At 54.0% G+C, this 23,197-nt stretch overlaps 1 protein-coding gene and 1 long non-coding RNA gene across 9 annotated transcripts; one reads left to right on the top strand and one right to left on the bottom strand.

Moving 5' to 3' along the window:
* Positions 1 to 1,229: 1,229 nt before the first annotated feature.
* LOC129052744 (uncharacterized) lies at positions 1,230 to 2,510 on the bottom strand. Its single transcript, XR_008517891.2, has 2 exons — positions 1,867 to 2,510; positions 1,230 to 1,468 (listed from the first exon to the last, which is right to left on the bottom strand). It is a non-coding gene; the product is annotated as an uncharacterized LOC129052744 (long non-coding RNA).
* LOC129052743 (uncharacterized) lies at positions 1,951 to 19,276 on the top strand. 8 transcript variants are annotated; one of them, XM_063723106.1, is made up of 7 exons: positions 1,951 to 2,427; positions 3,393 to 3,509; positions 3,660 to 3,829; positions 16,498 to 16,660; positions 17,225 to 17,551; positions 18,653 to 18,806; positions 18,953 to 19,276. In XM_063723106.1, the coding sequence occupies exons 2-7, from the start codon at positions 3,478 to 3,480 to the stop codon at positions 19,037 to 19,039; spliced, it is 933 nt and encodes a 310-aa protein (XP_063579176.1). In that variant the 5' UTR covers positions 1,951 to 2,427; positions 3,393 to 3,477; the 3' UTR covers positions 19,040 to 19,276. The 8 variants fall into 8 exon arrangements, 6 of the variants coding, with proteins under 6 accessions (XP_063579176.1, XP_054399753.2, XP_054399751.2 ...); XM_054543778.2 differs by having other exon boundaries at positions 2,019 to 3,315; positions 17,501 to 17,551; XM_054543776.2 differs by having other exon boundaries at positions 2,019 to 3,315; positions 18,653 to 18,735.
* Positions 19,277 to 23,197: the final 3,921 nt, after the last annotated feature.

The raw sequence follows: 23,197 nt of genomic DNA, 5'->3' as shown, positions 1-23,197 counted from the left end.
CTGGGGCTGCCCACACCCAGGACCAGCCAAATAATGAGCCGGCCCAGACAAGGTGAACCTGAATGGGGGCTCTCCTTCACCAATGACTAAGAATCTCAAGACAGGATGGCAGAGCACTCAACCCAGCGCGGGGTCCTCTGGTCATGGGCCCTGCCGGTTCCCTGCAGTCCCCTTCCCAAATGTCTGGGGAAATGCTGTCCACAAAGTCTTACCCTCTGCCTGGTCGGCTCCCAGCAGCCCTGCCCGCCATGGGACTGGCCGGCCTCATCCCCATTTTACAGAGGAGGAAACTGAGGCTCAGGGAGGGGAAGGGGCCTCCCTGGGAACTCCCATCCCTTTCATCTCCCGGGCCTTCTGCTCGTGAGACACCATCACTGCCATAGGAGATGGGGGTTGGCCCTCAGAGTCCCAGGCCGGTCCCCACCCACCAGCGGTGTGTCCCTGCCCATCTGCCTCCCAATGGGGTGTGGAGAGGACCCCCTGGGATGGGTGAGTGAGGCTCCCGGCGCTCAGCATCCAGCAAGTAACGATGATGATGAAAACAACGATGCTGTCACTTTAACAAACAGCCACTGTTGTTTCCATGACACTGGGAACCTGGACCACCTAGAACTGCCTCCTTCCAAGTGACACTGGGGCTGGCTCCCCATCTGAGCCGTCTGGAGGCCCTGCGGCTGGCAGGCGATGCCGTCCTCCCACCCAGGTGCTCCCAGCCCCCAGACCTGCTGCAGCCCGGGAGGGGCTGAAGGTGCGGTTCCCACAGGGTCCGGGGTTCTTCCTGGCTCTTGGAAGAGTGTGTGCTCTCTGAGCCCCCTAAATCCCACAGGGCCCCTACCCTCTCTGGGCCTTCCCCGTGGTTTGCCAGCATGGGGGCCGGCCTGAAATGGCCCTGAGAGGCCTGCAAGCCCAGCCGGCCCCTCTGTGTGTGCCCAGGCCAGGCCCTTGGGCAGCGGCTCAGGGTACGTTGGTGCTGCTGCCGGGCGCCTGACTTCTGACGGTGCCTGTGGGGTCAGGCAGTGGGTGTTGTTCAAGAGCAGCCTCGGGCCCTCCATGTTGCACGCTGACACGGCCTTGGCCACAGCACCCTGCCGTCCCTCATCACCCAGGCTGCCTTTGGGAGGGACAGAGTGTGGGCAGCACTGGACCCGTGGGGCCGTGTGCAGGGGAGCTGCTGCCACCCAAGGTCCCCAAGTCAGTTCTGTGGACTCACAGATGACCACAGCCTGGGGGACTTCAAACAACAGACATTTATTCAATTGCAGTTCTGGAGGCCAGAGGTCCGAAATCAAGGTGTCGGCAGAGCCAGGCTCCTCTGAGGGCTCAGGGGGATCTTTCCTGCCTCTCCCAGCTCCTGGGGGTCCCAGTTCCTTAGCTTGTGGTCGTGTCCCTCTCATTCTTCCTCCATCCTCACGGGGCCTCCCTCTGTGTCTTCTCCTCTTCTGTCTCTTACAAGGACACTGTGATGGGACTTAGGGCCCACCAGAAAAAATCCAGGATGCAATTAGATCCTGTCTCCAAATAAGGTCATGCTCACAGGTTCTGGGGATTAGGACGTGGGCAGTCCCCAGGCAGGCAGGGCAGAACCGGCTCAGACCCTGCAACCTGCCTCCTGGCCCTGTGCCCCTCTGTCCTGGGGGCCCCCCTTCTCCGTCTGTGTTTGTCATCCACTATCAGCATCCGGAGGGGCTCTTCAGCCCCACTCTGGAGGGTCTACTGAGTGGTCTCTGGTGGCCTCCACCAGCCTGGGCCTGGTGCTGAGCTGGCAGCAGAGGCCTGCCAGGGAAACCCCAAAGGGACTGAATATCCTGAATATCACCCTCCCCTTGCTACACCCTGGTTGTCACCAAAGCTCCGCCCAAACCTCACCTCCTCCTGGCACCTTCGAAGACCACCAGGCAGGCTTGGGCCTCCTCCGGGCTCCCTCTCTCCAGCCCAGACCACTCCATTGTGATCTCAGACCGGGGGCTCACCCAGGGCCCAGGGGTCTAGTGCCCTGTGCTCCACCCCATAGCCTGGGACCCCCACCCCAGATGGCCCAGCAGGTGGTGGGAGAGCACCCATCCTTCCCCCCAGCACACAGAGAGGGCAGGCGGGGGCCCTCTGGCTCAGGAGCTTCTCCCCCACCGCTCACTCTCTGTCTCTGCACCGTGAAGACGGACAAGGGGTGGCGCTCGGGCTCCACAGCCGCCTTCACTCAGCCCCGCGATGCTCTTCAGCCTGGGCCCTGGTGGCGTGGCTGCCATCGGCTGCCGCCTTACACCCAGCACCTTGACATTTGGAACCCTCTGCAGTTTCTTGAAAAGACCTCCTTCTTGCCTCTGGGCTTTGCACGTGCCGTTCCCACTTTCCTGCTGCCCAGCCCCCCGACCCCCTCCTTCCAGCCTTCTCTGTGAAGGATGGGTCAGGGCACCCTGATGCCCCCACCTGGTAAGACTCGATTGATGACAGCACAGTCCCACCTCTATGCCTCTGCCCACCCCATTTTTCTTCTTTGTGTTTCCTTCTTCTTGTCCCCCAACTTTATTTCCATTTCCTAATCTTTCTCTCTTTCTTTCTCTTTCTTTTTCTTTCTTTCTTTCTTTCTTTTTCTTTTTTTCTTCTTTCTCTTTCTTTCTTTCTTTCTTTCCTTTCTTTCTTTCTTTCTTTCTTTCTTTCTTTCTTTCTTTCTTTCTTTCTTTCTTTCTTTCTTTCTTTCTGTCTCTCTCTCTCTCTCTCTATATATATATATATATATATGGTGTCTCACTCTGTCTTACTGTGTCGCCTAGGCTGGAGTGCAGTCGTGCAATCTTGGCTCACTGCAAACGTTGCCTCCTGGGTTCAAGTGATTCTCCCACCTCAGTTTCCCAAGCAGCTGGGATTACAGGCACCTGCCACCATGCCTGGCTAATTTTTGTATTTTTAGTAGAGATGGGGTTTCACCATGTTGGCCAGGCTGGTCTCAAACTCCTGACCTCAGGTGATCTGCCCACCTTGGCCTCCCAAAGTGCTGGGATTACAGGTGTGAGCCACCATGCCAGGCCTCTTTCTCGTTTTTCTAATCTCAGCCAAAAAAAGACCTCCTCCCGGAAGCCTGCCCTGATTCCCTGGCTGAGCAGGCTCCCTCTTTCCTTGGAACCCCACCCTGTGGAAGCTGCCCCTTTCTCATGAAGTGGAGCACTCCAGTCCTGAAGTTGGGGTCATGGATGTGCCAGTCAAATGTCTCCTGGTCCAGATGCCTTCGAGCCCCCACTTTCCCAAGGCCAGGCATGGAGTCTCAGATCTCAGGAGCCCAGTGCCCGCCTGGGCGTTGAGCAGGAGTTCAGGGGACACTCAGTGAGTCACCACCAGACACCAGGCAGCGATGGCGTGATGGAGTGAAGTCGCTGACCCAGAAACCTGTCTCTGTGCAGGGCCAAGGGGGAGCAGGGCTGTGGAGAGCATGACCCTATTGTTAAATCACGTCTGCCTTTATGCCTCGATACACCACACAGAGAGATGATGGGAGATACCACCAAGATGAGATGCCAGTGAGTCTTACTTTTGTTTGTATACTTTCCTGTATTGTTTGAATTTTTTTTACAATGTTATTTTTATTATCCTATAAATCAATACAATTATTCCCAGCTTTGAAAAAGTGAAAGCCTTGAGTGATGTGGCTCCACTTCTCATTCCCTCAGACCCAGGAGAGACTCCGCAGGTCCCCTTGTGCCCACACCTACCTGGCTTGTCCCCACAGGTGGGTTTTCTGAAACAAGGGGGCTTTTGGACACAGGTCTGTCCCCAGAGCCAGCCAGCAACTCCAGAGAAGAGACAGCAGGTGCCCAGGACGATGCGGCTCAGTTGCCAGGTAACGGTGGTCACCATAGCAACAGCTGCCTCCTTGGAGGCCGCAGAAGCCTCGGCACACCCCACCCTGCAGACCGGGGGTGGCGGAGGCAGTGGTGTGGGGCTGCCCGGACCACTCGGCCACCCACCTCTGGGGCTTTTCTTTCCCTTCCGCCTCCCACCCTTGCTTCAGGATCGGGGTGGGCTGTGGGGTGGGGGCCACCACGGCCCAGCCCTGGGATCTGCTCTTGGCCCTTCCATGGACTCTCCTGTACCCCTGCCCTTTTTGGGGCTCAGTGTCCCCATCTGCTACATGTGGTGGCAGTCTCTGCTTTTCCCTCCCATTCACAAGCGTCTCTGGAGCGTCTGCCCCATGCCAGGCACTGCATTGGCCAGGGTGCCCCTTGCTGCCTGGCATAGCGTGGGATGTGTGATCAGGACCCCAGGCTTGTTCGGGTAAGTGAGCAGTCACGAGTGTGGAAATGGAGAATCTCAGGGCTAGGGGCAGCAAAGCTGGGGTCTGGGGCCAGTTCTGCTCTGGGCCTCAGTTTCCCTGTGTGTGGCAGGAGTGAGCCTCCCTTGCCTGCCTCCACAAGGGCTGCTTTGAGACAAAGAGAAACAGGAGCTAGGAGCACAGGGAAGCAGCGGGGTCACTGCCTCCTCCCCGGAGACTGGGGCGCAGAGCAGGAGGGGTCAGTTCTTTCTCCCAATTTTCTTGCCGCCACGGTCTCCTCCACACTCGGCTCCCCTGCCGTGGCCCTTCACCCGGCTCCATCTCCTGGGCATTTATTTATTATTATTTTTTGAGACGGAGTTTTGCTCTTGTCTCCCAGGCTGGAGTGCAGGGGCAGCCTTCGCCTCCCGGGTTCAAGTGGTTCTCCTACCTCAGCCTCCCAAGTAGCTGGGATTACAGGCATGCGCCACCACACCCGGCTAATTTTATATTTTTAGTAGAGACAGGGTTTCTCCATGTTGGTCAGGCTGGTCTTGAACTCCTGACCTCAGGTGATCTGCCCACCTGGGCCTCCTAAAGTGCTGGGATTACAGGCATGAGCCACAGCACCCGGCCTCCCGGGCATTTAATTACACAATTGCCTGTTGCCCCATCCCCATCATTGTGTCCCTGGCCGGTGCCTCTCCCCAGCCCCTCTGGACTGGGTGTTCCAGTGCCTCTGCTGGCATCGTGCCTGCACACTCCAGCATCCCTGATGTGCTGGGTGACCCAGGACAAGGCCCTAGGCCTCTCTGAGCCTGCATCTCTTCGTCACCTCCGTGGGAGGTATGTGTTTCCATCCCGGCGCATCCCAGCACCCTGACAGTAACTCGGGGGAGCTCCTGGTGGGGTCAGGGCACCTCACCTCTGACAGCCTGGGTTCCTCATCTGTGGCTGAGGGAGACCCAGTGGCCCTGTCCAAAGCTAAGGGGCTGCCGGGGGAGCCGGCATACATGAGGGGCCCGCCAGACCCACAGACACGGATCCAAGCCATCTGGGGGCCCAGGCACTTCCGGGCCACCTGGCCCAATCCCATTTGTGTTTGCGCTCCATCCTTAACCCATTCTGCTCCTGTTCATCCATCATCCCCCGGTGTGTCGGCTTCTGGAAGGGTCTGTGGGGGCCCGGCCATCCCCGGCCCCTGCGTGGGCGGCTGTGATCCCGGGAGCGGCTGCCAGAGAGGCCCAATTTTGACCGTCGGAGGGGGATGTGCTAAGCGCCAGGCTTCCCTCATCCCCGATTAGTCGCCATGGCAACCTCCTAGCAACCACGCAAACAGGACATGTGCAGCCAGCGCCGTGTGGTTGTCGCAAACGGGGACTCGCGGGGCCATCCGGGGTCACTTTGGGGAGGCCGAGGTCCAGGCCAAGGACCTGGAGCCCGGGAGCCGCCTGTCCGCCCCTTGTGTATTTCACTTTAAGTGACACCAGCATTGCCCAGAACAAAACTCGACCCCGCCCAGCTGCAGCGCTCGGCGGGACCCTCAGCAGGTCTGCAGGTCTGGGGGTCACAGCGGCCTCCTAGTTTCCGGGAACGCCTCCTGCACCGACAGGCTCTGCTGACCCCGCCGGTGAGGCCGAGCCTGGTTCCTGCCACGTGGGGTTTTGCGGGCGTCACTGAGAGCGGCCTGGGCCCCGTCACAGCGCTGACCCCGTGCTCACCCCTGCGCTTCTCCCACCCCCGTGCGGACGCACCCCACACCCACAGACTCATCCTGTGCCCGCAGACACGCACCACGCACACTCCACACTCACACTCCACACGCACGCTCCACAGTACACACACCACACACAGACACACACCATGCACCACACACACTTCACACACACACTCCACAGTACACACACCTCACACGGACACACACCACACACCACACACACTTCACACACACACTCCACAGTACACACACCTCACACGGACACACACCACACACCACACACACTTCACACACACACACTCCACAGTACACACACCTCACAAAGACACACACCACGCACCACACACACTTACACACACACACTCCACAGTACACACACCTCACACGGACACACACCACACACACTTCACACACACACACACACTCCACAGTACACACACCTTACACAGACGCACACCACGCACCACACACACACAATCCACAGTACACCTCACACACACACACCACACACCACACACACTTACACACACTCCACAGTCCACACACCTCACATGGACACACACCACACATCACACACACTTACACACACACATACTCCACAGTACACACACCTCACACACACACCACGCACCACACACACACTCCACAGTACACACACCTCACACACACACACCATGCACCACACAGACTTACACACCACAGTACACAGAACTCACACACACACCATGCAGCACACTTCACACACACACTCCACAGTACACACACTTCACACACACACACCACAGTACACACGCCTCACATGGACACACACCACACACCACACACTCTTCACACACACACTCCACAGTACACACACCTCACACACACACCACGCACCACACACACTCATACACACTCCACAGTACACACACCTCAGACAGACACACCACGCACCACACACACTTCACACACACACACTCCACAGTACACACACCTCACACGGACACACACCACGCACCACACACACTTCACACACACACACTCCACAGTACACACACCTCATGAAGACACACACCGTGCACCACACACACTTACACACACACACTCCACAGTACACACTCCTCACACGGACACACACCAGACACCACACACACTTCACACACACACACACTCCACAGTACACACACCTTACACAGACGCACACCATGCACCACACACACACAATCCACAGTACACACACCTCAGACACACACCACACACCACACACACTTACACACACTCCACAGTCCACATACCTCACATGGACACACACCACACATCACACACACTTACACACACACATACTCCACAGTACACACACCTCACACGGACACACACCACACATTACACACAATTCATACACACACACTCCACGGTACACACATCTCACACAGACACACATCCCACACACTTCATACACACACTACACAGTACACACACCTCATGCAGACACACACCATGCTCCACACACACTCCACACAAACACACTCCACAGTACACACACCACACATAGACACACACCATGCACCACACACCATGCTCCTTCACTCATGGACACACGTACATCTACACACACACACACATTACACAGTACACACACCTTAGACACACACATATACCACATACACACACTCACACACTCACTCCACAGGCCCCCCTGCTTGAAATTCCACTACACCCAACGCCTCACCACACTTTCGGTGGGCTGACCAGAAGGGTTATCAGCCGATTGGAGCCCCCACCCCTGAGAAATCCACCCAGAGAGGCCCCCTGCGTCTCCCCCGACTCCCACCCAGGAGCCCTGTCTATCTGTCCATCTGTCTGCCGGTCTGTCTGTCCGTCTGTTTGTCTGCACTCCCAGTCCAGACCCCTCTGTAGCCCCCAGGGAATTCAAAAGCTGCGGCTGCCCCTCAGGAGCGCGGGCACAGCCTGGGAGGCAGGATGCACGCCCCTGCCACTGCCCCTGCCCCTGCCCCTCCCTTCTCCCTCTGCGCCTGGAGAAGCTGCCGTCCAGCAGCCCCAGGCCAGCCATGGGCGCTCTGGGCCTCGGGGAGCCTGGACACCGTGCCCGAGGCTGCTCTGCCAGGGCAGGTGGGTGCGTCTGGACCTCCCCGGGGTGCTGGGGGGAGGAAGGGTGCACAGCAGCCTTGGCCCGGGTTGGCCCAGCCTGGCTGAAGGGACAGGGTGCCTTTTTCCTTTCGTAGAGTATGGTCGTGTCACCTTAATTTTCTATTGTCTGCTGGGCACAGCTGCGTGCTGCTCCTCACTGCTGCACCCAGGGCTGGAAAGTGTGTGTGTGGCTCGAGTACATCTGCGTCTGAATGTGTGTGCCAGTGTTTCCGCCTAGGTGTGTGGTGTGTGTGTGGTGTGTATGAATGAGTGTGGTATGTGCTTGAGGAGGTGTGTGGTGTGTGTGGTGGCTGTGTGTGGTGTGTGTGTGCACGTGTGGTTGGTGTGTGTGTATGTGGCATGTGTGGCTGTGCATATGTGCTGTGCATGTGCGTGTGGTGTGTGTGCTGTGTGTGCTTTTGTGTACATGTGTGGTGTGTCTGTGTGTGGTGAATGTGTGTGTTGTATGTGTCCAGTGTGGTGTGTGTGTGGTGTGTGTGTGTGTGATGTGTGTTTGTGTGGTGAATGTGTCTGGTGTGTGTGTGTGTGCCTGTGTATACGTGGGTGGTGTGTCTGTGTCTGCTGTGTGTGTGTACATGTGTGGTGTGTCTGTGTGTGTGGTGAATGTGTGTGTCATGTGTATGTGTCTGGTGTGGTGTGTATGTGGTGTGTGTGGTGAATGTGTCTGGTGGTGTGTGTGCCTGTGTGTACATGTGTGGTATGCCTATGTGTGTGGTGAATGTATATCTGGTGTGTGTGTGTGTATGTGTGTGCCTGTGTGTATGTGTGTGGTGTGTCTGTGTGTGCGGCAAATGTGTGTCTGGTGTGTGTGTACTTATGCCTCTGTGTGTACATGTGTGGTGTGGCTGTCTGGTGTGTGTGTCCAGTGTGGAGTGGTGTGTGTGTGTGCATACCTGTGTGTATGTGTGTGGTGTGTCGGTGTGTCTGGTGTGTGGTGCATGTGTGGGGCAGGGAGGGTGGATGCGGCGGTCTCAGGGCCTCTGGGAACAGGAAGTGGCTGTGTGGAGAGGGGCCCCGGGCTGGCCCGGGTGGGGACTCATCCTGGCTCCCTCCTTCCCAGACTGACCTGGGTGGAGACTTATCCTGGCTGCTTCCCTCCCAAGCTGACCTGGGCCGGGAGTCATCCTGCCTCCCTTCCTCCCGGACTGGCCTGGGTGGGGGCTCATCCTGGCCGCCTCCCTCCCTGCCTGACCTTGGTCATTCCTGCCCCGACTTTTGTTTCCTGGCTCACGGGTGTGAGCAGGTGTGCAGGTGTGTTGGGTGGAAGGTTCCAGAACCAGAGGTCAGAAGCCCTTCCTGCCTACACTTTCCTCCTCCCATTCCTTTGCCGGGCAGAAGAGCGGGTAGCAAGTTTCCAGGTGGCTCGGTGCCTTGGGCTCTGGCACGCCTGTGTCCGCACCTGGGGACTGACGGGGTGGGGACCGGGAGCCTCAGCTGTGGGGCCAGCGTGGGCACCCCATGCAGTGCTAAGATGTGGAGAGGGCGACTTTGTTGCTTAATTATGAACAGGTCGCCTTTGATCTCTAAAGTGTCCTGGTGGCCTGGCTCTCTGTTTCCTTAGCAGGCACTGGGAGTCCTCCTGTTGAGAAACTGCTCAAGGGAGGTGCATTTACTAGGGACACGGAGAACCCCCAGCTTGGCTCCCCATGGATTTGTGGCTACACTGGCCTGTTACCTGCCATTCTGGGCATAAGCAGGGCTGGGGAGAAGTGTCCCTAAAAAAGAGGACTTGACCAGAAGGGAGAGGGCTCCAAGGACAGCAGGGCCAGAGGTCAGTCTAAAGGTCAGACCTCGTTTTTCCATTCTCTGTCCGAGACTGGAGGCAGAAGGACTGGCCCGAGTCCTATAGCCAGGTGTGGGCAGAGTCATTGGAACCCGAGTCTCCAGAATCCTGGGCTCCTTCTGGAGACAAAGCAAGCACCAGGGAGAATCCTCAGATCCCTCCTGATGCTCAGGGCCCAACCTGCAGGCCTGGGGAAAAGCCTCTTCTTTCCCTGGGCACAGATCCCCCCCGGGATGTGCAGGGACCATTTACTGTACTCCCTGGAAGCCGGGCCCCTGGCTGAGTGCTCTCCATGGATGACCTCAGCTGACCCACCTGGCCACCTATAGAGGAGGATCCTGTTCTCAGAGAGGGTGAAGTCACCTCCACAGGGACAGGGGGCTGGAGCGACGGGGGGGGGGGGGGTTCTGAGCTTGGCTCAGACACCATAACTGCCCTCTTCTGCATGCTGGAAGCCCAACTTCGAGGGACTGGTGGATTCAGTTCCTGGCAAGGGCTCTCTCCTTGGGTTTGCAGATGGCCACTGGGTCCTCACAGGGGGCTGGAGAGGCAGGACCCCAGTGCACCCACTCTCAGCAAACCCCCACACTGTAGTGCTGTCATTAAATGCGTTAAATGACAATTAGCCATGTCACGCTGTTTCTTATCCCTACTGTTGCATTGTGAGTTTGTGCGTGATGCTATCCCTGCTACTGCGATCACTTTTGTTATGGTTGTGATTATCAAAATTATTGTTGTTTCTACAGTCACTGTTATTGTTGCGTTTATTATCGCCGCTTTAATTGTTATTCCTCTTTGGTGCCGACTCTCCCGGCTGTGTGCCAACTTCCCATGCAGCTGCGGTTCTCAGCCCAGCGATTTTGCCCCCAGGAGACACTTGACAATGTGTGGAAACATTTCTGGTTGTCACAGTTGTGGGGAGGTGGGCTGCTGGCGCTACTGCGTAGAGGCCAGAGGCGTGGTTGGAGCTTGCGATGCACAGGTCAGGTCCCACCACAGGGAGTTACCGTGCACAAAATGTCAATGGCACCCTGGCTTCCACATCATCCAGAGCAGCTGGAGCCCTTTGTCAGGACAGTGGGGAGTTGAGGGGGGCGGGTTCAGGTTTCTAGACTCTTCTTTGGGAAAATGAGCATGGGGTCGTCATGGTTAAAGCTCTGCAAACCAGACCTCTGGGTTCCTACTTCGCTTCAACATTTTCCTGCTGTGTACACTTAGCCTGCCTGGGCTTCCAGAATGAAATAACATAGAGTAGGAGCTTAAACAAAGGATGTTTATCTCTCATAATTCTGCATGCTGGAAGCCCAACTTCGAGGGGCTGGTGGATTCAGGTCCTGGCGAGGGCTCTCTCCTTGGGTTTGCAGATGGCCACTGGGTCCTCACAAGGGAGAGGGAGAGAGAGGAGCATGAAGGGGAGGAGGAGGAAGAGGGCAGTTACAGTCTCTCTTCCTCTTATAAGGCCGCTAATCCCATCACAGGGGCCCCATCCTCATCTAAACCTAATCACATCCCAAATGCTCCACCTCCATATACTGTACTATCACATTGGAGGTTAACTTCTTCTTTTTTTTTTTTTTTGACAGAGTCTCACTCTGTTGCCCAGGCTGGATATACAGTGGTGTAATCATGGCTCACTGCAGCCTCAACCTCCTGGGCTCAAGCAATCCTCCTACCTCAGCCTCCTGAGTAGCTGGAACCACAGGCATGTACCACTACACTGGCTAAGGTTTGAAAACATTTTTTGTACAGAAAAGGTTTGGCCATGTTGCCCAGGCTGGTCTTAAACTCCTGGGTTCAAGAGCTCCTCCTGCCTTGGCCTCCCAACGTGCTTGGTTTGTAAGCATGAGCCACTGCACCTGGTCTCAAGGCTTCAACATATGAATTTGGGGGGACACATTCAGTCCATAACATGTGTGACCTTTTTTCAAAATTTATTTTTGCTATAAAAAATGTATGATAACATACATACACATCTATACACCCTTGTGGCTGCCGCCTGGTCAAGGTGTCCTCGTGTTCTCTCTCCCTCAGCACATTTTCTACCCTGGTGGTGCCACTGCAGGTAGTTGTGTCTGTTCTTGAGCTTCACGTCCCCAGAATCATCCCAGCCAGAGCCATTTCTGTCTGAGTTCTTCTGTTTATCGTTATTCTCACAAGATCTGCCCATTTAAAAAAAGGAGCAGTTGTTTGTTTCCTTTATATTTGTATTACTCTATTGTATGAATATACCCTAATTTACCGTCCCTTCTCCTATTGATGGATATTGGGTTTGTTTTCAGTTTTTGTCTACTTTGAAAAAAGCTGTTATGAATTTTCTTTTCTTTTTTTTTTGAGGCGGAGTCTCACTCTGTCACTCAGGCTGGAGTGCAGTGGCACAATCTTGGCCCACTGCAACCTCCGCCTCCTGGGTTCAAGCAATTCTCCTGCCTTAGCCTCCTGAGTAGCTGGGAGTACAGGCACTCGCCACCATGCCTGGCTAATTTTGGTATTTTTAGTAGAGACGGGGTTTCACCATGTTGGCCAGGCTGGTCTTGAACTCCTGACCTAAGGTGATCCACTCACCTCAGCCTCCCAAAGTGCTGGGATTACAGGCATGAGCCACCATGCCTGACCGAATTTTATTTTATATGCCTTGGTGGACACATGATCTCATTACTTTTGGGTACATATTTAGGAATGGAATTGCTGGGCCAAAGGGTTGGACTCAATGTTGCTTTTGTAGGTGCTTCCAAACCTTTTTATAAAGTAGTTATTTGGTATCTTCAAAAAATTTTAAGTAGACTTTTTTTTAGAACATTTGTAGACTTACAGTGAAATTAAGATGATAATACAGAGAGTTCCCACATACCCTGCCCCTAGTTCCCCTATTTTTAGCACCTTGCATCAGCATGGTACATTTGAAGCAAGTATTAAACCAATATTGCTAACGTTCTCATTAACAAAAGCCCATATTTTATTCAGTTTTCTTAGTTTTTAACCTAACATCCTTTTTCTGATCCAAGATCCCACTCAGGATCCCACATGACATTTAGTTGTCATGTCCCATTAGGTTCCTCTGGGCGGTGACAGCCTTTTTTTTTTTTTTTTAAATTGGCCATCTTTAAATAAAATGTTAATTAAAAACATAGAGATAATTGTAGATTCACACACAGCTGTAAGAAGTAATAGGCCGGGTGCAGTGGCTCATGCCTTTAATCCCAGCACTTTGGGAGGCCGAGGCAGGAGGATCATGAGATCAAGAGAGTGAGATTATCCTGGCCAACATGGTGAAACCCCGTCTCTACTAAAAATACAAAAATTAGCTGGGCAAAGTGGTGCATGGCTGTAGTCCCAACTACTCAGGAGGCTGAGGCAGGAGAATCGCTTGAACCCAGGAGGCAGAGGTTGCAGTGGGTCGAGATTATGCCACTGCACTCCAGTGCAGAGTGAGACTCTGTCTCAAAAAAAAAAAAAAAAAAAAAAAGAAGTGATAGCAAGATAGCAAGGAGGCCAGGTGCAGTGGCTCACACCTATAATCTCAGCAGTTTGGGAGGCTGAGGTGGGCAGATCACTTAAGGCCAGGAGTTCGAGACCAGCCTGACCAACATGGTGAAACCCTGTCTCTACTAAAAATACAAAAATTAGCCAGGCGTGGTGGTGCACCCCTGTAATCCCAGCTACTCAGGAGGCTTAGGCAGGAGAATCACTTGAACCCAGTGTGGAAAGTAACAAGTTTCCTCTTCAAAGTCTCCCTTCTTGTTAAAGAATAAATCATAAGTGTTAGAAATAATAGTTTCTTTTAAAGACTAACTTCCTTCAAGCCTCCTTGCTTTGTGCTAATAACTCTGTTAAGCCCTATCCTATGTAGCTTTTAGATATAAGGGAATGAGTACATTTTATGTCCTTGTACTTTAACCAAGATATTTGTTCTAGACATGCTCAGGCATCTCCCAGCTCACAGCTTATGCACCTTCTTTATTTGGAAATGTTATTACTTCTCTAAGTCTTTTCATAAGCAACTTCCTCTTTTCTTTTGTTCTCCCTTGACTTTACCTATTTAGGAAAGTTTTAAGTTATTAACCAGTTGGTTTTAGCTTAGATTGTGAGGTCCAGCTCCAGCCAATGGAGACAGGACACAGTAGCAGGGACAAACTGCGTAAGGGATAAAAATTGCTTCCCTCCTTTGTTCAGGTGTGCTCTCGCCATTGTTCCATCTGTGAGGAGCACCCTTTCTGCAGAAAGAAAAATTGCCTTGCTGAGAAAATTCTTTGCGCTCTAGTTGTTCTTTTCGGCACTGAGGAACAAGCATTTCTAAGGGAATAAGCATTTTACTTATAACACCCAGGAGGCAGAGGTTGCAGTGAGCAGAGATGGCACCACTGCACTCCAGCCTGGGCAACAGAGCAGGGCGTCTCAAAAAAAAAAAAAAAAAAGAATAGGAAGGTGTCCTTTACACATTTTGCCCAGTTTCCATCGATGGTAATATTTTGCAAAACTATAGTACAATAGTACAACCAGGAAACGGACACTGGGGCAATCCACCAATCCTATTCATATTTCTCCAGTTTGCTTGTACTAGTGTGTATGTGTGTGTGCGTGTGTGTGTTTGTGAATTCTGTATAGCTTTATCATTTGTGCAGGTTCCTGTCTCCACCACCCCTGTCATGGTGTGGAAGAGCTCCATCACCATGAGAATCCTTGGAGTTGGAGTTACCTTTTTATGGCCACACCCACCCCTCTTCCACATCCCTAATCCCTGGCACCACCTATCTGTCCTCCAATTCTAAAGTTTTTTCATTACAAAAATGTATACACGGAATTGTGCTGCATCGTACTTTTTGGGATTGCTTTTATTCACTCAGCCTAATTCCCTGGATTCCTTCAGCTTGCTGAGTGGATCAGTAGTTCCTTTTTACTACAGAGTAGGGTCCCACAGCCTGGATGTTCCTGTTTCTTTCTTTCTTTCTTTTTTTGAGATGGAATTTCCCTCTTGTTGCCCAGGCTGGATTGCAATGGTGTGATCTTGGCTTACTGCAACCTCTGCCTCCTAGGTTCAAGTGATTCTCCTGCCTCAGCCTCCCAAGTAGCTGGGATTACAGGCATGCGCCACCATGCCCAGCTAATTTTGTGTTTTTAGTAGCTAATTTTTTTGTATTTTCAGTACAGACAGGGTTTCATCATGTTGGCCAGGCTGGTCTTGAACTCCCAAAGTGCTGGGATTACAGATGTGAGCCACTGTGCTTGGCCTATGTTTAGATTTTTTAAGAAATTGCCAAGCTGTCTTTCCAGTGTGTCTGTCCCAAGACATCCATAGCAGCAGCATATCATGATACGGGTTCTTCACATCCTTGTGAATGTCTGGTGTCATTATTTTTCATTTTAGCCATTCTGTTAGGTGTGTGGGAGAGGTGTGATCTTGAGCTAGTTACTTCACTTCTCTGAGCTCTGTGTCCTCATCATGGGCCGTCTGATACGGCTGTCAGAAAGGCTGGTGAAGTAAACACGTGTAAAGAACTTGGAATGATGCCTGTTCTGTTAAGAGGGCTCCTAACACCTTAATAATTATGATCACATTGAACTATACGAAATTGCCAATGTGGGATCACTTTTGGCCCATAAAAACCCTGAGACTTGATACAGCTCCTCCTCATATTGTTATTAAGGATCAAACGCCTGCATGATTCAGAGTGCAAGGCAGACGTGTCCCTCCTGCCTCAGCACCAGCTGGGTGGGCTCCTTGGTCCCCACCTGCAGGGAGGGTTTTGGTGCCCGGTGAGCCACTGGGCTTCCCCAGCAAGCCAGAGCTTGTCACATGAGGTCAGGGGAGAGGAGGAGCTAGAAGATTCATCTGGTCACTGAGTAGACAGGGGGCGGGGGAGAAGAGTGGTTGGGCACTGTGCCAGTGGGTGGCTGGGTGATGGGCGTGGTGGGCAGGGCCTGGGCCAGCTCATACTGTGCCCATGGATGGCTGGGTGATGGACGTGGTGGGCAGGGCCTGGGTCAGCTCACACTGTGCCCATGGATGGCTGGGAGATGGACATGGTGGGCAGGGCCTGGACCAACTCTCTTGAGTCCTGGGTTTTCCCACCTCTGATCTGGGGTTGGGCTGGGCTGGCACCAGACCCTTCCTCTTTGAGCTCCACTATTCCAGTGCCCACTGAGGAGCCATCACGGGGTGATAGGGGTCGGGATGTGGTGGTACTCTGGACAGCTTCTAGGTGCTGGGCAGATGTGCAAGGGTTTCATTATTATTGACAAGCATTTGGAGAGCAGAGCCCAGCCTCCTAGAAGTGGGGATCTGCCCAGAGGGACAGCCTAAGACCCCCTCGGGGAAGGGCACTGCCTGCGGAGCTACCAAGATGCTGGAAACCTTGGACTGGCCCGTGCATGAGGGTGATCTGCAGGGCCTGAATACTCTCTGCCGAGCCCTCAGGAAGGGATGGGACCATGCCCAGGCATCTCTGTGTCCCCAGGGGCCCAAGGAAGGTGCTCCGTGAGGTTGGCCAAGCAGATGAGTCATAAGAAGCTTCATTTATGGGGGATGGTGCTGCTTCCAGAACACACTCTCCTCCATCTCCTTAAGGGCAAACGACCTTATAAGGGAGTCCTGGCACCTTCCCAATTTTTCAGGCTCAAGAGAGGCTCCCTCAATGAGGCAAGCAGAGTCCCTGCCCAGAGCCCCCAACTCCACACCTCCCCAGGATGCAGGCCCAGGAAAGGCCACACCCTTGTTTATCTCCCGCTTCCCCAGCATGGCCTCAAGAATGCGGGAAACAGTTCTGGAGACAGGCAGGTGAGTGTCTCACTGGCATCTTCCCCTGCCCAAGGACCCCCGTACCCCGCCCATCCCGCCCTCTCCAGGCAGAAGCCTCCAGGGCTGAAAGCCAGGCCACCGGTCTAGCACTTGGGGGGTCCAGAGGCCCCATCATACCCTCCCCCTGCTGTCTTGTGGGGAACGAGGGTGGGAGCTGCCCTTGGAAGCAGTCCAGGAGAGGGGACGCTCCCTCTGATTGTTATGCAAATTGCTGGGCTTTGCTGATTACCATACATGCATATTAATCCTGCCTGGGCTGGGATGGGACAGGCTGTCTGGGCCTCATGGCAGGCTGCTTCGGGGCTGGTTTGGGAGCAGCTGAAAAGCAAAGGAAAGGAGGCTGCCTCTCTTTGGCCCTGCTTAAGTGAAAGGTAGACGAGGGTTTTGTCTCCGGGTCCTACTGGGTTCACGGTGCCAGATGTCTGTGGAGCCCCAGGAGGGTGGAGCACTGGCAGGCACACCTGGTGGGCTTGGAGGCGGGGCGTAAGGGGATACGGCCCCAGGGCATCCTTAGCGTGGTGACTAGCGTACCCCCGGGAACAGGCGGATGGAGGGCGAGGGTCGGGGCAGGAGGAGACCACTGCCGAATTGGAGCCTGGACACAATGGGCTGGCCTGGAGGGCACCGGCACTACTCTGCTGCCCAAGTTCCACTCCTGGATTCTGATATCAGCGACTCTCTGGAAGGCAGGACAGAGCATCCCCATTCTACAGATGAGAATGCAGAGGCTCAGACAGGGGAAGAGGCTTCCCCGAGGCCACACAGCGGGAGAGGGCCGGCACCAGAGCCCAGGCCTGCCTCACGGAGGGGTCCCCTCAGGTCCGTTCCATGTCATGGAGTGGGAGACTGGCCTGACCTGACAGCCAGCAGGTGAAGGTTCGGCTCTGTCTCTCTGAGCTGGGAGAAGTTGTGGTTCCCCTGATATGTGTGGGTTTCCTCCCTGGGAGATGCGCAAATCATCACACCTGCCCACTCGGCCACCGTGAGGGTTAAATGACAGAGCTCTAGGAATATACCTCGCTCTAGCTGTTGTTGCTGGTCCTGGGAGCATAAGTCGGGTGGGGAAGGGAAATGGGGCATCACCAAGGGGTCCTCTAGCAGTGCCTTAGGATCGGCAGAGGGTGCTGTGGCTGGGACCCAGTCTCAGACATCCAGAGCCTTCAGAACTTAGGGGCCCCAAAGAAGTCATTGAAGCTTCATTTGTGGGGGATGTTGCTGTTTCCAGAACACTCTCCCACTTCCTGGATACCGTCGGGTGAGGTTTTAAAGTCATACTCACAGGTGCTGGGGGTGAGGATCTCAACCTGTTTAGGGGACCGCATTTGTACCCACACCTCCCTTCCCTGCCGCACCTGACCCTGTGCCCCTTTGCTGTCTAGAAGCTTCCTTTCTGCCCCATTTCTGAGGCCCCTTCCCTCTGAACACCCCTCCCGGGTCTCCTCTTGGCCATGTGTGTTCGGGGCCTGTCCCGGCTACCTCTGCTCTTTCTGTGCCTCTCTCTGGGTCAACGCAAATTCTGACGGCTCCTGGTATCTCCAAGACCCCGACTCTCTCATCTGAGCCTCTGCCTGTGCCCTCCTGCAACCCCCATCCATCCTCAGCCTTGGCATCCCCCGAGGAAACCCCAGGCCCCTCAGTTCACCGCAGGCTGAGCCTCCCATCTCCCCTGGGGCTGCCGTTTTAGCTGCCCAGGCCAGGCACTGGGCGCCATGTCTGACCCTCCTCCTCCTCCATCCCCATCCTCCTTCCCCACCACCAGCCACCCCTCTGCTCCATCCCTGCTCAGGCCTCGCCTCCTCCCTGGGCCCCTGCCTGTACCTGACTGTTCTGCAGCCTCCACTCTCCCTCCCCGGCAGTTTGCTGATGTCAATGCTGCAGATGGCCCGGGCACTGCTACCCCTGGGCAAGGGGCATCTCCGTTTTCCAAATCTTGCTTTTTCACCACTGGAGCCCGCCTTCTGATCCTCTTAGGTTGCCACGAAACATCCAATATTTGAAAGTGTTCTATGGACCTCAAAGGGCAAGAGACACCTTAAAATGTTTGCTGGATGGCGGTAGGAGGGTAGAGCCCTGGTGGGCACACCTGGTGGGCTTGGAGGCAGGGCGTAAGGAGATCTGCCCCCAGGTAGGAGGGAGGGGAAGGGAAGGAAGCCACAAGCTGCATGTGGCCGGAGGGGGTGAGGGAGCGAGGCAGGGAGGCCGGCCAGGTGGGTGCAGAGGGGCAGCAGGATGTGGGGGCTCCTGATGACACTGTCCTGTCTCTGCCCTCAGAGGCTCTGCTGCTCATGTTCATGGAGTCCCACAGCCACCAGGCCCTTTGAATCTCGAGTTTCTGGCTTTAGATGCCCCCAGGTTTGAAGAAGTCAAGATTTCTAACAAATGGACCCAAACCCCAAGCCAGCACCTGGAAGTGGCAGCAACACGGCTGTGTGGACCCCGGTGCTGGGAACCTTTTGGAGGCAGCTGGACACAGGGGATGCCGGTGGGGAGGGGGACGCTGTTCATTTTGACATTTCATCGAAATGACATTCCAAGTGTTCTAATGAAAGCCTCTGCGCTCCCTTTGAAATACTAGCAATTACAAAGATGAATAATTGCATGATAAATATTAATTTGCACTATCGTAATGAGGCCCAGAAGCATCCTGCTGCTAAGTGAGAATTTAGCTCTTTCCACTCCCGGGTGTGGGAGGTGCTGCTCACAGCCCCTGGGGGATGCTGCCCTGCTCTGAGAGGCCCAGTACCACTGTGGCCAGCTCGCTGGGCGGGACAACGGCAAGCCCGAGCACCACCCTGTTCCTGCCGCTACCTCGCTTGATGACAAAGGGCACATTGCTTCCTTCCTCTGGGCCTCAGTTTCCCAAATAGACAATGGCAAAATTGGGTGAGATGACCTCTAAGGGCTCTGCCAACTCAGGCAGTCCAGGAGGTGACGTCTAGAATTCCAGACTGCCTACGATCTACTGGTGGGAAATCCACCCCGTCCAGAGCCTCCCCTCCAGGCGCCCTCTCTCTGGGTGCTCCCGCTGTGCCTGGCATCTGGGAGACGAGCGGGTATTTCCTGAATGAAAAGCGATATCCCTTTGCCCAGAAACAGCATCTCACAGCTTTTCTTCCTCGGTTTTCACAAAATCAAAACTGACAAGTTGCCCTCCTTCCAGCTGAGTAAGTGTGGTCATCACACCCCACCCTCGGGAAGGAGGAAAAAGTGGCAGCTTGCAGCAGAGATGGAACATCCCCAAACCACAGTGACAGCACAAAGGGCTGCCTGTCTGGTTCCAGTCCCCCAAGTAAAGGACACCTGGAGCCTTCGCAGAGGCTGCTGCTTCCCCCTGACGGCCCTGCCTTTTGGTGCCGAGTGTCTGCAGACCTTTGGCAACCTTTGCAAATATGATCCTCGCAGAGGAGAGCTGCACCTCTTCCATCTTAAGCAGTGAACCCAGGACGCTTGGCGATCTTGGGGCTTGTTTTTTCCTTTAAACACCTGCTGTGTGTTTTATTGGGCAAGCCATCCTTTCCGCGTCTGGGATCCCTTGAGTCTGCAAACCTTCTTCGGAAGTAAACGGTTTCTCTAAGTATCGTCCACTGCTGGATCTGATCCCCTGGCAAGGATCAGATTCCCTGTGTCTGCCACCTAGCAGGGAGCACGCGGGGTCACCGAGGGCGCTTCCCCCAGAAATACAGCAGCCAGGCTCCAGTCAGAGGCAAACATGTCAGAAACCACACACACACACACACACACACGCTACATGCCCGTGAGGCTGAGGCTCCAGCCCGTGGGGCTGTGTGTGTGGCCTCAGAAGTGCATCTTGTGGGCTCTCTCTGCGCCCATGCCCCTCCTCCCCAGGGTGGCCTCATGCAGCAAGAGAAGAGCTGTGTATGTATGTGTGTGTGTGTATGTGTGTATGTGTGTATGTGTGTGTGTGTGTATGTGTGTGTGTGTATGTGTGTGTATATGTGTGTATGTGTGTATGTGTGTGTATATGTGTGTATGTGTGTGTATGTGTATGTGTGTGTGTGTATATGTGTGTGTATGTGTGTATGTGTGTGTGTATGTGTGTGTGTATGTGTGTATGTGTGTGTGTGTGTGTGTATGTGTGTGTATGTGTGTGTATGTGTGTGTGTGTGTGTATATGTGTGTGGTATCTGTGTGGTATATGGTGTGTGTGTGGTGTGTGTTTGATGTGTGTGTGATGTGTGGTGTGTGTGTGATGTGTGGTGTGTATGTGATATGTGGTGTGTGTGTGCAGGGTGTGTGTGGTGTATGATGTATGTGGTACATGGTGTGTGTATATGACATGTGATGTGTGGCACGTGGTGTGTGGTGTGTGGCATGAGAGGTGTGTGTGGTGTATGATATATGTGGTACATGGTGTGTGTGTGTGACATGTGATGTGTGGCACGTGGTGTGTGGTGTGTGGCATGAGAGGTGTGTGTGGTATATGTGTGCTATATGGTATGTGTGTGATATATATGTGTGGTGCCTGTGCATGTAATGTGTGGTGTATGGTGTGTGTGGTGTATATGTGTGATATGTGGTATGTGGCCTGTGGTGTGTGCGTGGTGTATGTGTGTATGGTGTATGTGGTGTCTGCATGTGATATGTGATGTGTGCCATGTGATGTGTGTGGTGTGTGTATGGTGTGTGTGGTGTATGTGTGTGACATGTGTGTGGTATGTGATGTGTGTGGTGTGTGCATGTGATATGTGGTGTGTGCCATGTGATGTGTGTGTTGTGTGTATGGTGTGTGTGGTGTATGTGTGTGACGTGTGTGGTATGTGATGTGTGTGGTGTGTGTATGATGTGTGTGATGTGTGTGATATGTGGCATGTACCACGTGTGTGTGTGTATGTGTGTGGTTTCTGACAGATGCCTCTGATTGGAGCCCGGCTGCTGCATTTCTGGGGGAAGCGGCTTCAGTGGCCCCTGGGGCTCCCTGCTGGGTGGCAGACACGGGGAATCTGGGCTTTTTTGTTTTTTGCCTGTGTGGGTCTGTTTGCCTTGAGGATCCTGCTATCTTCAGCATTAGCAGCACCCACCGCTTGATCATGGGTCCCAAGATTCTGGTTTGATCGGCTCGAGGGCCTCCCGTCCTGACCGTGGGCTCGGGAGGGCCCCCGGGTCTCATCCTCACCACCTGGGTATATTGTGTGTCTTTTCCATCGTGGGCAGGGTCCTCTATGTTGATCTTGTTCGCAATCTCAATGAGTGAAAATCACTCCTGAAATGCATCTTGTGCGGCCAGAGCAGAGAGCAGCCCCTTGAGGTCTCTGGGGCTCACGGAGCTCCGCGTTTCTGGAGCCGCTGCAGCTGCCCAGTGGGTTTTTGTGTCCTGTGTTAACTTGTGACTCATGGTTAAAGTTGTGAAACTGAGTCTGTGAGTTCTCCTTATGTGTGAACGACAAAAAACCATTTTTTTCCTCCTTGAAAAGGGAGGATCCTTAGCCTTCTATGCTGGCCTGTTTGTAAGGGAACCTTTCTGCATCTGTGGCCTGCTTGGGAGCTCCCTCGATTGCCACCGTTGGAGAGCCAATGGCAATAAGAACTGAACATTCGTTTGCACTTTAGAGATTTCTGGAACAATGAGGTGTTGTGTGCCATGCGCTGAACTGTGTCCCCAGGCCCCACCAATTCTATGCTGAAGTCATCATCCTCAGGCCCTCAGAGTGTGACTGCATTTGGAGACAGGGTCTTTAAAGAGGCGATTAAAGTTAAATGGGGTCACTGGAGCAGGCCCTCATCCAATAGGACGGGTGTCCTTATAAGAAGAGAAGATGATAGGGACACCAGTCCTATTGGATTAGGACACAGACATATTAGTGTGGGACAACCGTGTGAGGACATAGGGAGAAGGTGGCATCTACAAGCCAAGGGGAGAAGCCACAGGGGAAACCAACCCTGCTGACTTTGATCTCAGTGTAAGGAAATAAATCTCTGTTGCTTAAGTCTCAGCCTGTGGTACTTTGTTATGGCAGCCTGAGCAAACTCATATTTATTTATTTTAAAGACAGAGTCTCACTCTGTTGCCCAAGGTGGAATGCAATGGCGAGATCTCGGCTCACTGCAACCTCTGCCTCCCGGGTTCAAGCCATTCTCCTGCCTCAGCCTCCTGAGTAGCTGGGATTACAGGCATATGCCACCACGCCCGGCTAACTTTTGTATTTTTAGTAGAGACAGGGTGTCACCGTGTTGGCTAGGCTGGTCTCAAGCTTCTGACCTCAAGTGATCTGCCAGCCTCGGCCTCCCAAAGTGCTGGGATTACAGGTGTGAGCTACTGTGCCTGGCCATATATCATAATTTAAAAATACTGGCCAGGCACGGTGGCTCATGCTAGTAATCCCAGCACTTTGGGAGGCCAAGGTGGGACAATCACTTGATCCTAGGAGTTTGAGACCAGCCTGGGCAACATGGTGAAACCCCGTCTCTACAAAAAATAAAGAATTAGCTGTGCATGGTGGTGGCTTCTGTAGTCCCAGTACTCGGGAGGCTGAGGTGGGAGGATCGTTTGAACCTGGG

This window comes from Pongo abelii, chromosome 23, assembly GCF_028885655.2.
Source record: "Pongo abelii isolate AG06213 chromosome 23, NHGRI_mPonAbe1-v2.0_pri, whole genome shotgun sequence".
Classification (NCBI taxonomy): domain Eukaryota; kingdom Metazoa; phylum Chordata; class Mammalia; order Primates; family Hominidae; genus Pongo; species Pongo abelii.
Note: the sequence above shows the minus strand (reverse complement) of the source record. Positions and strands in the feature narration are given on the sequence as shown.

Excerpts from the sequence above, each read along its gene's own strand:
- LOC129052743 (XM_054543774.2), top strand. The coding sequence starts at position 3,182 with ATGGATGTGCCAGTCAAATGTCTCCTGGTCCAGATGCCTTCGAGCCCC. Across the intron at positions 3,510-3,659 it reads ACCACCAAGATGAGATGCCA|ACCCAGGAGAGACTCCGCAG; the intron begins GTGAGTCTTACT and ends TCATTCCCTCAG. Across the intron at positions 18,807-18,952 it reads GTAAGGAGATCTGCCCCCAG|AGGCTCTGCTGCTCATGTTC; the intron begins GTAGGAGGGAGG and ends CTCTGCCCTCAG.